Raw genomic sequence first — 20,339 nt, 5'->3', positions numbered from 1 at the left:
AGGAAATTTCGTCTGTCGATGGAAAACTTAATTATTGTGTAAAGTGTAATTCAGCGTGTTTAATGCATAGTGCGACACATTGAACACTTCAAATAAAGTGATGTTATAGTGGTATGAAATATGAAATTTTAACACATTGTCGGGCAGGGTAGTTAATAATAATGTACAAAACATTATAATTATGGATGACTGCGTATCACACGGCTCTTTGTCGCGATAAAACACGGCACCTGTAGAGCTGGTAGGCGCGGTCGCGGTCGGGCAGCGCGCGGTCCCGTGCGGCGTGCGCGGCGCGGCACAGCACGGCCGTGTGCTTGCCGTTGCGCGGCGCCAGCGACAGGTAGAAGTGTGCACTCACCTGTACAGCTGGTAGGCGCGGTCGCGGTCGGGCAGCGCGCGGTCCCGTGCGGCGTGCGCGGCGCGGCACAGCACGGCCGTGTGCTTGCCGTTGCGCGGCGCCAGCGACAGGTAGAAGTGTGCACTCACCTGTACAGCTGGTAGGCGCGGTCGCGGTCGGGCAGCGCGCGGTCCCGTGCGGCGTGCGCGGCGCGGCACAGCACGGCCGTGTGCTTGCCGTTGCGCGGCGCCAGCGACAGGTAGAAGTGTGCACTCACCTGTACAGCTGGTAGGCGCGGTCGCGGTCGGGCAGCGCGCGGTCCCGTGCGGCGTGCGCGGCGCGGCACAGCACGGCCGTGTGCTTGCCGTTGCGCGGCGCCAGCGACAGGTAGAAGTGTGCACTCACCTGTACAGCTGGTAGGCGCGGTCGCGGTCGGGCAGCGCGCGGTCCCGTGCGGCGTGCGCGGCGCGGCACAGCACGGCCGTGTGCTTGCCGTTGCGCGGCGCCAGCGACAGGTAGAAGTGTGCACTCACCTGTACAGCTGGTAGGCGCGGTCGCGGTCGGGCAGCGCGCGGTCCCGTGCGGCGTGCGCGGCGCGGCACAGCACGGCCGTGTGCTTGCCGTTGCGCGGCGCCAGCGACAGGTAGAAGTGTGCACTCACCTGTACAGCTGGTAGGCGCGGTCGCGGTCGGGCAGCGCGCGGTCCCGTGCGGCGTGCGCGGCGCGGCACAGCACGGCCGTGTGCTTGCCGTTGCGCGGCGCCAGCGACAGGTAGAAGTGTGCACTCACCTGTACAGCTGGTAGGCGCGGTCGCGGTCGGGCAGCGCGCGGTCCCGTGCGGCGTGCGCGGCGCGGCACAGCACGGCCGTGTGCTTGCCGTTGCGCGGCGCCAGCGACAGGTAGAAGCCCTCCGCGCCGCGGCACTGCTCGCTCAGCTCCACCGCCTCCTGCCAATCCATTCCGCGCTGCAAACGTACAAAATTCATAGATTAAATACCAAAAAAAAAAAAAAAAAATTATAAATACAAAACAATATATAAAACTAGCCCTGCGGTTTTATCCGCAGTGCTCTCCTTTTGGTCTAAGCGTAATGATATATGGCCTTCTTCGAGAAATGGGCTATCCAACACCGAAAGAATTTTTCAAATCGGACCAGTAGTTCCTGAGATTAGCGCCTTAACACAAACATACTCTTCAACTTTATAATAATAGTATAGATTTGTAACAAAAAAAACAGATAAATACAAAACACAACTACATAAAATTCTGATGTCACAATATTCTTTCCCATACGCCATCAAAAGGCTCGACCAATTTTCGTGAAATGTTGTTTGCACATCGCATCGTCAGCTGTGGCAGCTCACCTCGCACAGCACGGTGTGCAGCTCGACGGGCGCGGTGCCGGTGGCGTGCCGCCGCAGGAAGCGCACGCAGCGCACGCGCCGCACGCACTCGCCCGCGCTGCCCAAGTCGAGAATACCGAGATCGAAGCGGCCGCTGCGTTTCGCTGTAAAATTCGATAAAAAAATATATATTTTTTGCAAAAAAATTATTTATGCAAAAAAAAAATTAACTACCTTCAATTTTTTCAAAACTATACAAAATTTTAATGGACGAACCGGAAGGCACAATTTCCAAAATAAAAAAAGAATCATCAAAATCGTTTCACGCAATCAAAAGTTCTGAGATAATAAACCCAAAAAGAATTGTCGTATTGAGAAACTCCTTTTTGAAGTCAGTTGAAAATACAATAAATTGTTCATGCAGACACTGTACATAGGTATTTAATAAACATAAAACGTATAGCGTTGTCGTTTTAATTTAAACGTATTTACGATTCAAATCCGACTCGAAGGACCATGATCCTTCAAGCCGGATTTTAACAAACTAGCTTCTACAATAAATGGAGAAATATTATTAATTTATTTTTAATCGGGGTTGGAAAAAATTTAATGTAACATTTTTTCGTTACGCGTGACATTTTTCCGTTACGCGCCATCTTTTTCTTATCCCTACCACGCGTGATTCGACGTATTTCTGTAAAGTTGCATAAAGTAAATTATTTTTTGAAAAATAAGGCCATAAAGAAGTTTCATTTCTTACGTGTGTACACTAGTTTTTTTTTTTTTTTATACGATATTATGACGAAACCAACCTTGCTCCATAACAGCAGCGAGGGTATCCGTGAAATACTTGAATAGCCTGTTCTGCAGATCCACCGGCATTCCGAGTATCCTGTTTAGGAACTTTGACATATTGTTGTAGTCCTAAAAGAAAAGAAAACAAGATTTAAATTAAAAAAAAAACTACTTTTTTTCATTAATATTTAACTACATTTGTGGATTTAAATATTTTTCCCCACTTAGTGTAATGTTGTCACGTCGGGATGACGTCATCGACGTTTATTGAGCTTGATGATATTATAGCGATTGTACAATGTACAATTATTAGTGCATTATTTTTCCCCAGTTGTTTTGGTTGTTTAGTGCATCTTCTTTCATGCTCACTTTGTAGAGCCTTAGCAAACAACTTTTTGATCTTTGCCGATGTGATGTATGGCCCTAGATTGCTGGCACGCACAAAAAAATCAATACAGCGAATCCAAAATGCCTGCGCTCGATTTTGTTGGGACATACCAGCTCGGACCCACATAACACCTGTCCTTAAGTCCCACAAAATCTTAAACATGGAGAGTAGGCGGCGACTGCATCTCGCTTCCCTACTTGTTAACGTGATCCTGACTAAAGCTCCCGCCTACCTCTACAACAAACTCAAGTGGATGGATGACGGCAATCGGTTATATGAAACACGGGCGTCTTTGTATAAGCTCTCAGTTCCCAGAAATTACACAGCGGCATTCAGGGGAAGCTTCACATACAGCGTTACTAGGTGCTGGAATAATTTGCCTCCACCAATGAGAAATTGTCCACCAATGAGAAATTGTAAAACACTACAGAATTTTAAATTTAAGTACAAAAAATTTGTTCTTGCACAATTTCTTAACCAGCCCTAGTAGCGCTAAATGTATACGCTCTTATCATTATGTATATATTTATATGTGTATGTACATTTCATTTTTATATTTAGACATAATATAATATATTGTTTCTTTTCTATTTTAATTATAACTATCTTACTTATCTTTTATTCACCTATCTCAAAATTATAACAAGCGTTTATGCTATTTATTTTACCACCCAAAAAAAAAAAAAAAACCGTTCTGGTGCTCCAAGCGTAGCAAGTAGAGGGGACTACTGAAAACCGGCGCCTCTCCACTAATACGGAGAGGCAAATGCTGAGTAGTCCACCTTATTTATTTATTTATTTATTTATTATTATAGAATTTCCAACAAAGGACACAGTTCACGTTTATTACATCTTATTAAAATACATAATCTACTGTACCTTTAATTACAGGAAATTACAGCGTTCAATGTTCATTACAATTCAATTACAATTTGTCATTTTATTAAAAAATATTAGGTATATAACAATAATAATTAAAGAGCAATTATATAAATCAAACAAGCATTACTATTGCAGATTTTAAATTCAAATACTGACCAAATACTAGAATATATCTGATGTAATATTTATTTTTTATTTTCTATTGTTCTCAAAATGTATTAGTTGTAAGCTAAAATGTTGTATTTGTGATTAAATGTATTTTCTTTCTTTCTTCTTCTTTCTTCTTTCAATATGTTTGTCTAGCACACTTAACTAGTGTCCCTTCCCCCTTTTCCCTTTAACCTTTCCCACCTTCCCCAACCCCTGTTTTCCCTATTTTCCCCGTACCCACCTTATCCAAAGCCAGCACACCAGGCTGGTGCTCGCTGTTCACAATGAGCCCCACCCCCACGAGCGCTGAAGCTAGATCCTGGAAGAAGTCCCCGCGGTAGTCGCTGGGCGGCGCCACTAGCGGTGTTTCGTACTTCATTATGGCTTTCATCACCGCTTCTAGGGCTGTTCGACCTGTAACGAGTGAAAATAGTGTTTAAAATCTTGGATAGGTAACGTTCAAGGAGCTAAATCACTCGTTGCACAAAAAAGAGAAATATCCCGTCGCGTTGTGGTCACAAGAGAAAGATTACAATGCGAAATTCGTGTTACGGCACTACTGAAAACGACCACGACGCCTTTAGAGCATTAATTTTTTTACCATAACACGATGGACAGACTTTTGGTATACCTTAAACTTGTTGTTGGAGTTTTTGTACTATGATGTACGCATTAGTGCTTATGCGTGTATATTTGCGTACGTGGGCTCACTCAAACAAGCTCAAACATTTATTTATTCAATTAGACTTCTTCGAGAAGCACTTTTGAAACGTCAATACATATTTTTAACATTTACCACCGATTCGGAAAGCAGTATCTATGAAAAAGAATCGATAGTTGCTCTTTTAAATCACTTCAGTATTACAATTTAATTTTACAAAATATGTAATTAACTGTACGTATATATTATCATAATATACCAAAGAACTGTCCTGTGATTTTTACGCGACAACCCTCCATGGGTTTTTATCTTGCGTGTTTATTAGTGTGTACGCGGGCACTCACCATACTTATTGTCAATATTGAACTGGCTCAGGTCGCGCGTCTCCGTAGCCCTCCGGTCGCCGTGCGTCAGGGCTCCGAGCGACTCGAGGCGCTTCGCCACGGTGGAGGCGAAGCGCCGCTCGCCCGCCAGGTCCGAGATCAGGAATATGTACTCGGGCGCGTTCACCTGGTTCGAGCGGTGCGTGCGACCTGTTGCAAAAAGAAAAATATAATTTATTAAAAATCCCTTTTAGATACCACCACCGAACACCTCGGCTCGTAAAGTAACAACAAAAAACAAAACATTTTAAAGAATCACATCATTCTTTTTGGTCACAACCTCGATCAGGTAAGTAAAAACAAAAAAAAAACAAAATTAAATTTTTCTGCAAATAAAAACTCGAAGATTGAAACGATAACTCCAGGACCAATTTTTGTGCCGTCCTGTAGAAAAAATAAACAATTGAATAACAAAAGTTGGTTTTGGATTTGCTAAAGACTCGCAAAGGATTGTTCCGTACAAATTTTAAACTTACCAAACTGCTGTATCGCCCTGTCCGCTGACCACGGTAATTCTAACGTTATGTGCACTCTTCGCCTTTGATTTCTCGCTCTGAAAACATACATTTATTATTCTATTTTTATTACATTAATAAATATTAATCTTGTTATTCATTATTTTAATTGAGAATAATTGTTTCTTGTACAAAAAAAAACATAAAAATTCAAAGCTAACAAAATTGTGACTGTCACAGTATCGTGATCGAATTGATCGAAATATTTTCTATTCTTTATACATATATTTATATATAACTCTAGTTGACCAATCTACACCCTGAACCAAATTCCCAGATCCCTAAACAATATTACGACTTGAAAAAAAGCCACCAACCTTCTATCACTCTGCAGCGAGATACCACTAGAAGCCGCTTCAGATATAATAGCCACATCTTTCTCCCCGTCCATAAAGCGTCGTTTCTCAGCTAGGTTCAATGTTTCCAACGGTATGTCTGCTTCCGCTCGACTCTCGTAGACAATTTGACCGTCCTCCGTTTGCACTACGCGACCTTTTCTGCCTGTCATCTATAAGAAATGCGGATGGTATGAGTCCGATTGCTTTGAATAAAAACATGCTAAAAGAAGTTTCTCTTCAAAAATATTGTGTTGAAAAACTAATGACGAAAAAAGGCGCATTTTAAACTCTTGGTGATTTTTTATATTTAGGAAAAGTAATCAATTTGAATGTGTATTTTTGTAAAAGTTCATTAAAAATAGGAAATTGAAATAGGTTATCTGTTATGGATTGAAATTGAAAATGTTGTTGTGATTTTTTTTTACTATTAAATAAATTGATATCTATACTAATCTATATAAATATTATAAAGCTGAAGAGTTTGTTTGTTTGAAAGCGCTAATCTCAGAAACTATTGGTCCGATTAGAAAAATTCTTTCGGTGTTAGATAGCCCATTTATCGAGGAAGGCTATCATCACGCTAAGACCAACAGAAGCGGAGCCACGCGGGTGAAACCGCGAATCGCAGCTAGAACTGACGTCGCTACAATTTTGTGTCATTAAACCTTTTTTCTTTTTAAATACCAGAGATGTTACTCTAAAAATCGAAAATACTTGTGAATAAAAATCATCATAAATTAATAAATTCGACTGACAAATGTTTCAAATCCGTATCGATTAATTCACTTTAATCGATGTTTTTAAGCAGGTTACCTCTCTTCGACGACGAAATTGATAGACGTCAAATGTTGCCTATTAGATTGGCTCGACTGTAAGTGATGTATTACCTCGGCGACGTTGTCGGTCCCGCCGAGCTCGTCGACGAGCTGGTCGAGCGTGTTGGGCGGCAGGCGGCGGCCGAGCCGCTCGATGCTCGCCAGCAGCTGCTCCTTCATGCTGCACGCGCGCTCTATCGCCGACCGCGGCGGGGCCTGCTTGCGGCCCGGCCCTGGTTCACACACCAATATTATAATTCAACTTACACTTTTTTTGGCGCGATGGAAAAAAATGTACGTACTTACACTTTTTTTGGCGCGATGAAAAAAAATGTACGTACTTACACTTTTTTTGGCACGATGGAAAAAAATGTACGTACTTACACTTTTTTTGGCGCGATGGAAAAAAATGTACGTACTTACACTTTTTTTGGCGCGATGGAAAAAAATGTACGTACTTACACTTTTTTTGGCGCGATGGAAAAAAATGTACGTACTTACACTTTTTTTGGCGCGATGGAAAAAAATGTACGTACTTACACTTTTTTTGGCGCGATGGAAAAAAATGTACGTACGTACGTACTAATGTACGTGTTCAAGCAATTAATAAATAAAAAAAATGATGAGACTGAATTTATACGATGCGCGCGCACACCGACACCTAAATTTAACAGCATGAGGTTAGTTCTAGGTGGTATGAAAATAGATAACTATGTTCAAGTTGTATAGAAGTATAACTTCTAACGCGTGTACATAAGTACACACGCTCTTTTTTTATTAATAACCAGCTCTCCGCCCGCGCAGTCAAAGAAAAACCCACATAGTTCCCGTTCCCTTGGGATTTCCAGGATAAAACTTATCCTATATCCTTCCTCAGGTATCAAGCTATCTATGTTCAAAATTCGAAGTAAATCCATGCAGTACTTTTTGAGATTAGCCCGGACATATATACAGACAGACAAAAATTCTAAAAAAGTACATAAAAAAACATCTCCTTAACTGGCAGTTTAATCGCTTGGAAGCAATTTCTTCCAGACCCAAAACTTTAGACTGAATCCTTAAAATTATTGAAATATGTACTGCATAAATGTATAAAAAAGGTCAATACAAAAATCAATTAAACTGATCTACCAAGTAACTATAGGTCTACCAGAATCTGATGGCATATTTATATTTAAGAAATAAAAGATTTTCATGTGGCAACTTATTTGACAACTATCAAATTGGTTGTCAAATTATTTGTCTTTTTTGCAGTTGATAAATAATTTTTAGGATTTTGTCTAAAAAATCTTCGAAAATGTCGAAAAAGCCGCTGTGATCACAAGCAAGAGGTGTTGTTTATAATGTGTATAGAAAAATATTTGATGAAGAAGGGTCAAACACATCACAATTTTCAATTTAGAAGATTTTATTGGTAAATTGGACTTACCCGCTTTGATACTTTTAATTAAAAAATATTATATGTAGGTAACTATAATATTGTTTGTTGATTGGAATATAAATTTATGAAAACTTATTACAGGAGTTTCCAATACGGCTATTCGTCAAGTCCAAGCTGTCCAAGTCAATTTTATAATGTGTGTATCTGTTAATACTTACGAAAATAAACATAGTTTTATTTTACTTTTATTTTATTTTATAAAAAATTATAAGCAGTCTAGTTTTCTATCGATATAACATCGATATTTTCACATGGCATAATGATAATGAACATACAAATATAGGTATGTATAAATAATAATATAGTATATATTACCTGTGTAAAACTAATATGTATATTATACATGTAAATATGTACCTACATAATATTAAGTGGATATCTCATTATTAAGTACAGTATTGTCCACTTATGTAATGTGACTAATGATATTGAGAACAAACTAAAAAATAAGCAGTATCAAGATCGTTCAGTCCATTTTCCCTAGGGTTGCACACTCAAAATTTTGATTTCCCTAATTGCCATCAGAATCTGGTTTACCTATATTCTACTCATTTTGCCAATCTGATCATCAGAAAAACGAGCTTGTTCGATAGATTATTATGTTACTACAAAGCCTCATCTCTAAAAAAAACCGAAATAAAAAAATAGAAATAACACTTTTAACAAAATCTAATTGCGCAAATAAATAATTGAGTTTGAACATTTCATGTTAAAAACAACTCCATAAAAACGCCAACACGACGATGCTACGGAGAAATCAATTACTCCCTATTCAGCTTATTTTTGTATTTTTAACGATATCACTAATGAACTGATCATTAAAATGAAAAATAATCTATTGAGGGCGCATGTAGGTTGTTTTGTAAACATCCCCGGGGTCGAGCGGAGGCGTAATCCTTCCTATTGTACAGGTAACGCCAACGGGAAAATAAACAATTTGTACTTATTTGAGAACGTAATAAATATCTTGTTTACTGAACGAACATAAAAAGAAAAGAAGGTATATTTTGTCAATACCGATATTATAAAGAAAAAAAGGTATGATTAAAAGCATTGTTTAAATCCTAAACTACTGGGTCAATTTGAAAAAATATTTCAACATAAAAAAGCTAAATCATCCCCCCAAGTAATTAATATAGGCCGGGTAGGTCAAACAAATGTATAAACGTATAAATTAAAAAATATGTAAACGTGTAAGCATCAAACAATAGTATTTATATCAATTTTAAATTGAAAATCATATCCCTACCAATCTCCCTACCATCATTTCTCTATACAAACAGATATTCATAATCAAAACCAAACTAAAATCTCATAAAGCACGTAATCTATATATATATATAAAACTCAAAGGTGACTGATATAGTAATCTATCAACGCACAGCACAAACCACTGGACGTATCGGGCTGAAATTTGGCATGCAGGTAGATGTCATAACGTAGGCCTCCCCTAAGAAAGGATTTCCCGAAATTCTTGCGGGAACGGGGAAAAACGGGGATGCACGAACAAAGTTGTGGGCGGAAGCTAGTGAAATATATATTGAATTCGCATCAATTCGGCGTCCAGTGAAAACTAATTAATGTACTGTCCGCTATCAGAGCAGACAGGTGAGATCCCGGGCGAGCTGCATCGATCCAGCGGTAGGGTTGCCACCCGCTTGTTTAATATTATAACCACCACTTTAGGGTCACTATACGGCGTATTTTGTAATGTCTTTTTTGTCGTTTGTGTTGACAAAATGAATAAACTGTTAACCGATATTTTTTGAAGTGAAACTTCTTTAGGTGCGTTAGGAACTTTCAACCATCCTACATGGCAATATCGTCACGTTATGGAGTAAGGATACGATTTTGGTCTTGCCAAAGAAGTTTCACTTCGGACACGTGTGCTCGGCGCACATGATTTTATTTCAATCTTAATAGAGTAATTTCATTGTAAATTAAAGTAACCAAGTGATATTTTGGACGATTTCACATTTTATTCTAGTTCTATAGTAATTTTCACAGTTTTATAACATCGTCGTTTGTATATAACATTTTTATTTCATTCACTCATATTATATTATGTACAAACACATCATTAACATTTCATATTACCGCTAGTAATCCTCAATTCGCAACACAATACAGAACCAGACAAAAGACACAAATCAAAGCGACGCAGCATCCCCATAGCAACACGGTGGCAGCCCTAGCGACCCTGCACGTGGCACAATTTGCCTCCCGGTACATCCCTATTGATTCGTGCAGCCGCTATACAGATTCTAGGTATTCGCCAGAGCTCGAAATACTTGTTAATATAGAGGGAAAATTGAATTTCCCTTTGAAGCGTTCACAAAGGATTTCAGCGAATATCGTATTTCACTGAACCATTCTATATTTGCATGTACTTTATTAGCTTATACAATATACAGGTAGTAGAAATGAAATGTAATAAAAATTTATTTGCCCAGAAACATGATTTACAATTAAAGTACAACTGTGAATTCCAAACTAAGCGATAACTTGTATCTAAGAAATTCGAGATGCGCTTCTTAATTTGACTTGTTAGTCTTATATACTAGCTTACCGCCCGCGGTTTCGCCCGCTTTGTCTAAAACGTAATAAATTATATACTAAAATCTTCCTCTTTAATCACTCCATCTATTTAAAAAAAAAACCGGATCAAAATCCGTTGCGTAGTTTTAAAGATTTAAGCATACAAAGGGACATAGGGATTTGGACAGTAAAAGATACAATTAATGAAAAACAAGTGATAACTGCGTTAAAAACAACCGACTTCAAACTTGCACTTGCAAAATTTACAAATACCTACAGACAAAAATGCTCATAAAATAAAAACTACTGGGCCTATCCGAATAAAATTTTTATGGGACCAATTCGACACCATCCCGCATCGAACAAAAAAGTTCGAAGAAAGAAGGTAGAATCACGTAAATCGGTTCAGAAACCTCGGAGTAATCGGTGTACATACATAAAAAAAAAAAAAAATACCGGCCGAATTGATAACCTCCTCCTTTTTTTTGAAGTCGGTTAATAATACAATAATAATTACTTAGATTGAAAAAATAAAAAAGTAGCTTATACACTTGAAATAAGTTGTATATTATTTGATATTTCGCATTTAAGCTGAATAGAAAATTTTAAGCGCTTAAAGCGGTTGTTTTGTCAACACAACCGAGGCACCTGTTGCTAGCTACTGCATAAGTAGCGAACGAGGGGCGGGAGATCATTATTATTCGTCTCGCCACTTTGTTGTATAATACGAGATTATATTGAAGAGCGTGTAGATAAAGTGGGGTAATCGTTTTATTATTTATATAGAAAATATCTGTTGTTATTATATTGTAAGACTTTATAGTCCATTGAATGAGTCCCTCCAAGGGGGGTCTAGAGTGCGTGGGTTAGTAACGTAAGATGTTTCTTCGGAAACATGTCAAGTGTCCCTAGGTATTAAACATACTAAAACCCCGGGACACTAGGAGGAGCCCCGGAGTGGGGGGAGGGGGAAAAAGGTCCATTTTTTTTCATTTTTCGCTTAAATCTCAAAAACGGTACATGTTAGAGAAAAACTTTCAAGGAAAAGTTGAAAGGCCATAAAATTATCTACAAGTTGTACCTACATCATTTTTTTCTATTCGCAGCCGTTTTCGAGCTACATCCCATGAAATGTGAAAAATTCGAAAGCTTTTTATTTTACCTAACTACTCTAATAAATTCAATACCTCCTAAACGCCTCCATGGTGGAATCTGTTTTTTTTTTTCAATGATAGACCTAATTATGAGCAATCTATCTGTACTGGTTACAAGTTGCACTTTTGAATTTTTTGGAAGAAAAAAAAAGGTCAAGTTCAGTAACTCAAACTACCCTAATATAATATTTTGACAATCGATTCCTCCTAAAGGCTTCCATGGAGGAATGTGTTTATTTTACCAATCATAGACCTAATTAAGAGCAATCTATCAGTACCGGTCACAAGTTGCACATTTGAGTTTTTTGGAAGAAAAAAAATAAAAAGTTCAAGTATCGTAACTACCCTAATAAAATTTAATTCCCCGTAAAGGCCTCCGTCGTGGATTCTGGTATTTTTATCAATGATAGACCTAATTATGAGCAATCTATCTGTACCGGTCACAAGTTGCACTTTTGAGTTTTTTGGAAGAAAAAAATAAAAATATCAAGTTCAGTAACTCAAACTACCCTAATATAATATTTTGACAATCGATTCCTCCTAAAGGCTTCTATGGAGGAATGTGTTTATTTTCCCAATTATAGACCTAATTAAGAGCAATCTATCAGTACCGGTCACAAGTTGCACATTTGAGTTTTTTTGGAAGAAAGAAATATTTTTTGATCGTTTTACTGCGTGTAACTCAGAAACGGTAGGATATAGGAAAAAATAATTTGAGTACAACTTGTAGATAATTTTATGGCCTTTCAACTTTTCCTTGAAAGTTTTTCTCTAACATGTACCGTTTTTGAGATTTAAGCGAAAAATGAAAAAAATGGACCTTTTCCCCCCTCCCCCCACTCCCGCTACTCCGAGTGTCCCGGGGTTTTAGTATGTTTATTAGCTAGGGACTCTTGACATGTTTCCGAAGAAACATCTTACGTTACTAACTCACGCACTCTAGAACTTTTTATTCAATTGACTATTAGTGTCAGCATAGATTCAAACAATTATAATTATTTGAATGAATGTCGTGTTGAATGAATGTGTAAGAGCATGAAGCGCCGTGTAGTGTATGTAGTGGTATGTGGTGGCGTGCGGTAGCGTGTGATCGCGTGTTATGACGTGTGATGACGTGTGATGGTGTGTGAAGGCGTGTGATTGCGTGTGGAAGCGTGTGGTCACGTGTCAAGGTGTGTGAGGCCGCATGTGATGGCGTGTGATACTGTATGCTAGCGTATGATGCCTAGGACAGAAAGTATCGGCGTGTGGCGGTATGTGATGTTGTGCGTAAGCGTGTGATAATGTGACATATTGAGATTTAATGTTTGTTAGTGTTTCTTACCTAGATACAGTCCATTAGTGCCCACGGGTGTGCCCGTGAGCGCTCGGCCCGTGGGCGTGGTCACTGTGACGGTGGGCGTGGCCGGCACACTGCTGTTCTTCTTCTCGAACATCGTCTCGATCTTGTCCTGTGTGGTTGCGGCTTTCTTCTTGGCCACCTTCTTCTTTTTCGCCTGCTTCTTCTTGCGGTTAACCCATGGTTCTGTGGATAGGAGGGAAGATTAATATAACGGTAGTTAAGTGGTAAAATGAAAGACAAGATTAGGATAATTTAGCGGTAGAATTAGAGAGAACAAGAACAAGATTCGGAATTCAATAAAACAATAGTTATATTAATACATAAGCATATGACATGATATATGATATTTATACATAGCACGTTCAGAATGAAATTCATATGTAAGAAATGGATAAACCATTTATTGAAAGAAACAAATAAACATACATTTATCATACAGAAGAAACACCACATAAATTGAAACGATTTGATATAGTACATCTATTTAAGAAAGAAAAACAGTTCAAATTTATTATGTTCCCAACTGAAAGAAAAACTACTTTTCAACAATTATTATCATTTCAAATACCCAGAAAGCCTATTCCCAACATGTTCTATCACATTTCCAAAGAAATCAATTTGTCCTACAAATCATTATATCATAGAACGAAACCTCGATTTAATATCGTAGTTACAGGCATCGAATTCACAAGCTCCAGCCCGTATCGATCTGATATCGGCCCCCGGACGGCCCCTACGCACCACCCACGGCCCGGGGCTTATTTAGCGAGCATTTCATAAATATATCAACATATTAATATTATTGATGTCCGTCTTGTCTGTTCGTTATGCTTTTAATGATATATGCAAGTATGTCTGTTTGTAAAGCTTTCGCGGTTAAACCACAGGACAGATTTGGATAAATACAAAATATAATGAAAATACTAAATAGTGCTAAGACAAGTACATAGATTACTTTACTTTTTCAATAATAAACCTCTAAAGAGTTGAAATAGGGAAAATCCGGGGGTAAGATCACGGGGAACAGCTAGTCTGTGATATTTTCAATTTGTTATGCGAAATTAGATTTCCATTGAAAGAGGATATTATGTTACGGGCATGATTACATTTCAGCATTGGCTGAAATTCATGTATGCTTCGTTGGTACATTCAATTACTGACATGGTCAGCTATTTTGGTTGACTACTGAAAAAAAGAATTACTTCAAAATTACGCAAATTGTAATAATTGGTTGATTTTTTTGGGTCATTCTAATTATGGTGTAACTGGTAGTGCCCATGTTAGTATTGGGTATGTGATAGTGTTAGTGTCGGTGCTTTGTTCTTGTTAATTTTCATAGTAAAGAATAGTCGTTAGTGTTAATGAAGCTGTTAGTGTCAATGTTAGTGTTGTTAGTGTCAATGCTAGTGTTAGTGTGTCAAGATTCTCTCACCATCATCACAATCACTGCCACTGCGAAACGGATTTGAGTCGGTCATATCCGTATTAACTATTAGTCAGTGCTAGGTTTGTTGGTGTCAATGTTAGTGTAGTTTATGTCAGTTTTAGTATCGTCGGTATATTCAGTAGTAATGTTGTTAGTGTCAATAGTGTTGTTATTTTTAGTGCGTGTTGTTACTGTCAATGTATTGTTAGTGTCATGAATGTAGCTGTTGTGTCGTAGTGTCCATGTAATTCTCACCATCATCACAATCACTGCCACTGCGGAAGTCGGAGTCACTCCGTCTCTCCTCATGTTCCAGTCAGGCTCTGCGTACATTCAGTGCTAGGTTTGTTGGTGTCAATGTTAGTGTAGTTTATGTCAGTTTTAGTATCGTCGGTATATTCAGTAGTAATGTTGTTAGTGTCAATAGTGTTTTTATTTTTAGTGTGTGTTGTTACTGTCAATGTATTGTTAGTGTCATGAATGTAGCTGTTGTGTCGTAGTGTCCATGTAATTCTCACCATCATCACAATCACTGCCACTGCGAAACGGATTTGAGTCGGTCATATCCGTATTAACTATTAGTCAGTGCTAGGTTTGTTGGTGTCAATGTTAGTGTAGTTTATGTCAGTTTTAGTATCGTCGGTATATTCAGTAGTAATGTTGTTAGTGTCAATAGTGTTGTTATTTTTAGTGCGTGTTGTTACTGTCAATGTATTGTTAGTGTCATGAATGTAGCTGTTGTGTCGTAGTGTCCATGTAATTCTCACCATCATCACAATCACTGCCACTGCGGAAGTCGGAGTCACTCCGTCTCTCCTCATGTTCCAGTCAGGCTCTGCGTACATTCAGTGCTAGGTTTGTTGGTGTCAATGTTAGTGTAGTTTATGTCAGTTTTAGTATCGTCGGTATATTCAGTAGTAATGTTGTTAGTGTCAATAGTGTTTTTATTTTTAGTGCGTGTTGTTACTGTCAATGTATTGTTAGTGTCATGAATGTAGCTGTTGTGTCGTAGTGTCCATGTAATTCTCACCATCATCACAATCACTGCCACTGCGGAAGTCGGAGTCACTCCGTCTCTCCTCATGTTCCAGTCAGGCTCTGCGTACATTCAGTGCTAGGTTTGTTGGTGTCAATGTTAGTGTAGTTTATGTCAGTTTTAGTATCGTCGGTATATTCAGTAGTAATGTTGTTAGTGTCAATAGTGTTTTTATTTTTAGTGCGTGTTGTTACTGTCAATGTATTGTTAGTGTCATGAATGTAGCTGTTGTGTCGTAGTGTCCATGTAATTCTCACCATCATCACAATCACTGCCACTGCGGAAGTCGGAGTCACTCCGTCTCTCCTCATGTTCCAGTCAGGCTCTGCGTACATTCAGTGCTAGGTTTGTTGGTGTCAATGTTAGTGTAGTTTATGTCAGTTTTAGTATCGTCGGTATATTCAGTAGTAATGTTGTTAGTATCAATAGTGTTTTTATTTTTAGTGCGTGTTGTTACTGTCAATGTATTGTTAGTGTCATGAATGTAGCTGTTGTGTCGTAGTGTCCATGTAATTCTCACCATCATCACAATCACTGCCACTGCGGAAGGGGTTCGAGTCGCTCATATCGGAGTCACTCCTTCTCTCCTCCTCCGAGTCGATCTCCGCGTCGAGCTCGTCGTCGGAGCCGCGCACGAACTCGTCACTGGACGACCCGCCGCGTAAGCGCTTCGCCGCTATGTTGGCTTGTTGCCGTGATGTCACTGCACATACAATTTTGAATAATAAAGATATAATATATGTTGCGTGATACAAAAAAACGTGCGGCACTCGGGGACTGCCGCGGTTGCGCTATTGCATGCTATGCCTTCAAGCCACACCTCCGCCCGTCGGAGTGGGGAGCGTGAGGTTTTTTCGTTACGGAATTTCTAGATTCGGTCTCCGCGCTCAAGGCCTGCGATAGAAGCTATGCAATAGCTTAAAAACTATAGGTAGTTGAAATAATGTTAATATAAGTACTTTATATGTAAGGACGGTATCCATGCCTAAATATCATAACCTATTCCAAATAACAGGATGATAGTCAATTAAATTTTAAGAATGACATGTCTAGTATTTAAAAATAAAAAAGGTTAACTGACACAACATTGTAACGTCGTTAGTTCTTTAAATCAGAAAATGTTTATTATGTTTAGAATGGTTTATTATTTGAATCAAATCCTAAAATTACTCGTATCGGTCATTATAATTATAAATATGTAATCGTAAATGAAAAAAAGATGAGCAAATGTGCAATTTTGACAAAACGAAATAACATATTATTTTATACCGTCGTTACTAGGTTACGTTGTTTAATTTTGTTGAACTGTTGCCTATTAAAAATGACTTTACTAAAAATACTCAACACACACACATTATACATCAAAACACTCACATTTCCTCTTAGAAGTGTTCGCATCGTCGTCCGTGCCGTTCTTCCCGTTCACTATGGGCGGCAGTATGGACAGCGGTTTGCTCTTCGGCTCCAAACCGAGCAGCCGATTGATTCGCTCCCTGTCCGGCGCTGGGAAGTGCTTCTCTACCAGCGTTTGGAACACGCCCCTGGTGGAAGATAGCAAATAATAATTGTAATACTACAATAGTAACTAGCTGATACACACAGCTTCGCGTGTCAAAGGAAATTCACATAACACCTTCGCTTATAAAATAGAAAGGACGTAAGGAAAATAATTTTTTGTACTTTTTCTTGGTGAACTGCAATTAAAAAAATATCTCTAAAAAATACAAATTCATTCCCTTTTCTCTTGTTCGTGATACTGATGAACTAATTTCACAAATTTTTCATGGTTGTTTGTTTTCAGAGAATAGGGAAATAATTAAGAAATTTGCGCGAAAAATAAAGAAAAGTGAACTGCTTTTTAACACTATACCTACGAAGAAACGTCAAATCTAACAAATCAGCTAACAAGCTTAGGAAAATGAAATGAACTCCATTCACATTTAATTATCATTCATCACCTGACGATGATGTACCGAAAGCGAATTCATTAAGTATACATATTATTTAAAAAATGGTAATAAGTGGAACTGGTGTAGTAAGTGCATTTTTTTTTTAATCAGCTTTCCGCCCGCGACTTCTACCGCTGTCTAATAAGTTATACACTAAAACGAGGATTACAGGAGTGGAACAATGCGGGTTGAGTCGCGGGGCACAGAGAGTGATATATTATGTATATTGTATACAAAGTATTTTGCTGTTTGTTTAGACGAGTATTATAACATTAAGAAATAAAATATTTTAAACGCGGTAGGTTCATTGTATACTTCTTTACGGCAAAAACATTGAAAATATTTTTTATCTATATACTTATCTATATTTAATATTTTTTATTAAAAATAAAACCATATGTTTCATAGATTCTATAGTATATGCAACAAGTTTAAATGGTAAAAAAATATTCGCGAAAGCTCATTCTGTCCGGAATTATACCTACAAAAATTATTTAAAAGGACAAAACAAAACAACCTGTCGGAGTACTATCTCTATTATTTATTATTTAAGTTAAGTTTAACGCGGCCAATATTTTATTTATGATATTAAGTACTTATTGAAAAATATTAAAAATTATTTTGTTTTCGAAACTTATCATCGAAGGAAAAGAAGAAATCTTGGATCATAAAGTAAATTTTCAACTTTGTTAATTAACAAATTTTTCTCGAACTTCGGTCTTCATTGTGAAATATCGTCGTAAAGATTATTCGCTTCGTGGAAACCTTTCTTATTTAAGATCGCGCAAGAAACGAAAAAAAATGTTTCCATTAACTTTCCAAAATTATTTTTAATATTTATGCTTAGCTAATGAAAGAAAATATCCTTGTAACTTATAATACAATGAAATATTACTGTTTTAATTATCGGTAAGCTGTAAATAACTGTTTAGTAAGTAGTATATTATAATATTCTATTCATAAATTATTGGTCTAATCTCTAAACGATTGATTTAATTCCCATAATAACATAACAAAATCACCTTCTTATAAAAACAAAAGTTTGTGTGCAACATCTTAGAATTTATCAGTTTAAAATTTTCGAACGTAGCTTCCGTAGGTAAATCCTTGTTGGGAGGCGGGGCTGATAGGTTATGTAGTTCACAGATACGTTTTCCCGGGCTGAGGTGTTTAGGCACAGGACATGCGCTATGCAAGGCATCATGTTATGATCGATTGCAGTTGCTTTGTTTGCATCGATGTTACACTACAGCTGCACTCCGTGATCAGACGCGCCGCGAAACGCACGCGAACCCCGTCCGTATTACAACGCATCAGTGATCAGTTTTTTTGACAAAAAGACAACTTATTATCGCCCAACATGTTTACCGAAGAGCAAATCAAAAACTACCTGATGAACATCACCGGCAACGGCGAGTTTCTCAAATTCGAATTTTCATCCGCCGAAAATTTTATCGCCCAGATACGATGCGACATCGAACAAGACAAACCCTTGGAATTTTACAGCACCTATATAGACAATTGGATCACGAACTTCTCCCAGTTTACCGCCACCGCGTGGATCGCGCAATGTCGATGCGTGAAAATCAAAACATTGCTTCTGCAAAAAGTTTTCGTTTGCCAATTCGCCGGCAAAGGGGTCGCGGACCGCGGACAGTTGAAATGTAAGGCCCAAATCGAATTTAAAGTTAAACTTATCAATGACAATTCTGATCTTAATTTATTTATTGCTATAACGTCTCAACATTCTCACAACGTCTCTTCCCCCGCACCGTCCTCTGTTATGTCTTACTCCGATGTCGACAATTTGTTTTTTGAGTATTTTGATAACGGATTCGACATAAAAACAGCTAAGATTTTCCACGAACTAACATTACAAGGAAAATATGGGAGTCAATGCCTCGAGGATCCTACTATTAATCCGACAATAGAACACATTACATTTCTACGGGATCAAATGCAAAGCAAGGATATCCAACGCAGTTTTACTGATATTATGGAGGCTAAGAAAGCCTACATAAGAACCTGCGGAGGAGTTCTGACATATTCCAGCTGCCCCGAAATTATAGTGATTATTTCTCCACTAATGAAGAATGTCATTACTCACAATAACATGGAATGCGTGTTCGTCGACACCACCGTAATAAGGATGGGTCTGGTGATAACATACTTGTATGTGTCCAACAAAATAGGAGTGCTGCCAGTCGCTTGCGCTGTTCATACCGAAGACACCAAAGCCAATTTAAAAATTGTGTTTCGAGAATTGAAGTCCACAATTGAAACCGTACTCTCCAATTTCAATCCAAAAACGTTGATCATCAATGATCTACCGAACCAGAAGAAAGCTATATCCGTAAACTTTCCGTATTCGAAGATAAATATATCCCGCTGGTCCATATGCTGCGACATATGGACTTGGCTCTGCAGTGACGAGCTCGGTCTGGAGAGCCAGCGCCGATACCGTCTCATGTATGTATTCAAGACATTCGTGTACAAGCGTCTGGACAACCTGCGGGCGTTCTATGAAAAATTGAGTGAAAGCCAAGCGTTCGTCTCCAAGCCGGAATTGCGCAACTATCTCGATGTTCTGTGGCGCAGATCGCACGAGTGGCACGTGAATAGGGATATCAGAATACACGATCTAACCGAACCTTGGATTTGCCTCCTCAAGGACTTCTTTATGCGTAAATGCAGGAACTTCGATGTCACCATGATGATTGACGTCGTAACTAAATTGTTGGAAGACTACCAGAAGAATTTGATCTCAAAATATATCGATGGAATGCCAATAATATCCAGCTATACGAATATATTTCACAAATCTGACACGAATCGCCTCGACGACA

General features: G+C 38.5%; 1 protein-coding gene across 1 annotated transcript in view; it reads right to left on the bottom strand.

Moving 5' to 3' along the window:
- The window catches only part of LOC123700023 (protein strawberry notch), a 42,630-nt gene that overhangs the window by 3,486 nt on the left and 18,805 nt on the right, over nucleotides 1–20,339 (bottom strand). Inside the window, exons 15-25 of the mRNA XM_045647114.1 lie at nucleotides 16,919–17,085; nucleotides 16,065–16,247; nucleotides 13,065–13,265; nucleotides 6,680–6,840; nucleotides 5,772–5,962; nucleotides 5,416–5,492; nucleotides 4,901–5,089; nucleotides 4,137–4,309; nucleotides 2,493–2,604; nucleotides 1,702–1,844; nucleotides 1,127–1,302 (exon numbers count right to left, since the gene is read on the bottom strand). Coding sequence (XP_045503070.1) covers nucleotides 1,127–1,302; nucleotides 1,702–1,844; nucleotides 2,493–2,604; nucleotides 4,137–4,309; nucleotides 4,901–5,089; nucleotides 5,416–5,492; nucleotides 5,772–5,962; nucleotides 6,680–6,840; nucleotides 13,065–13,265; nucleotides 16,065–16,247; nucleotides 16,919–17,085 — 1,773 coding nt within the window. The remainder of the gene's footprint in view (nucleotides 1–1,126; nucleotides 1,303–1,701; nucleotides 1,845–2,492; nucleotides 2,605–4,136; nucleotides 4,310–4,900; nucleotides 5,090–5,415; nucleotides 5,493–5,771; nucleotides 5,963–6,679; nucleotides 6,841–13,064; nucleotides 13,266–16,064; nucleotides 16,248–16,918; nucleotides 17,086–20,339) is intronic.

This window comes from Colias croceus, chromosome 19 (genome assembly GCF_905220415.1).
Source record: "Colias croceus chromosome 19, ilColCroc2.1".
Taxonomy (NCBI): domain Eukaryota; kingdom Metazoa; phylum Arthropoda; class Insecta; order Lepidoptera; family Pieridae; genus Colias; species Colias croceus.
The sequence above is the reverse complement of the archived record's forward strand: the minus strand, read 5'-3'. Positions and strand labels throughout refer to the sequence as shown.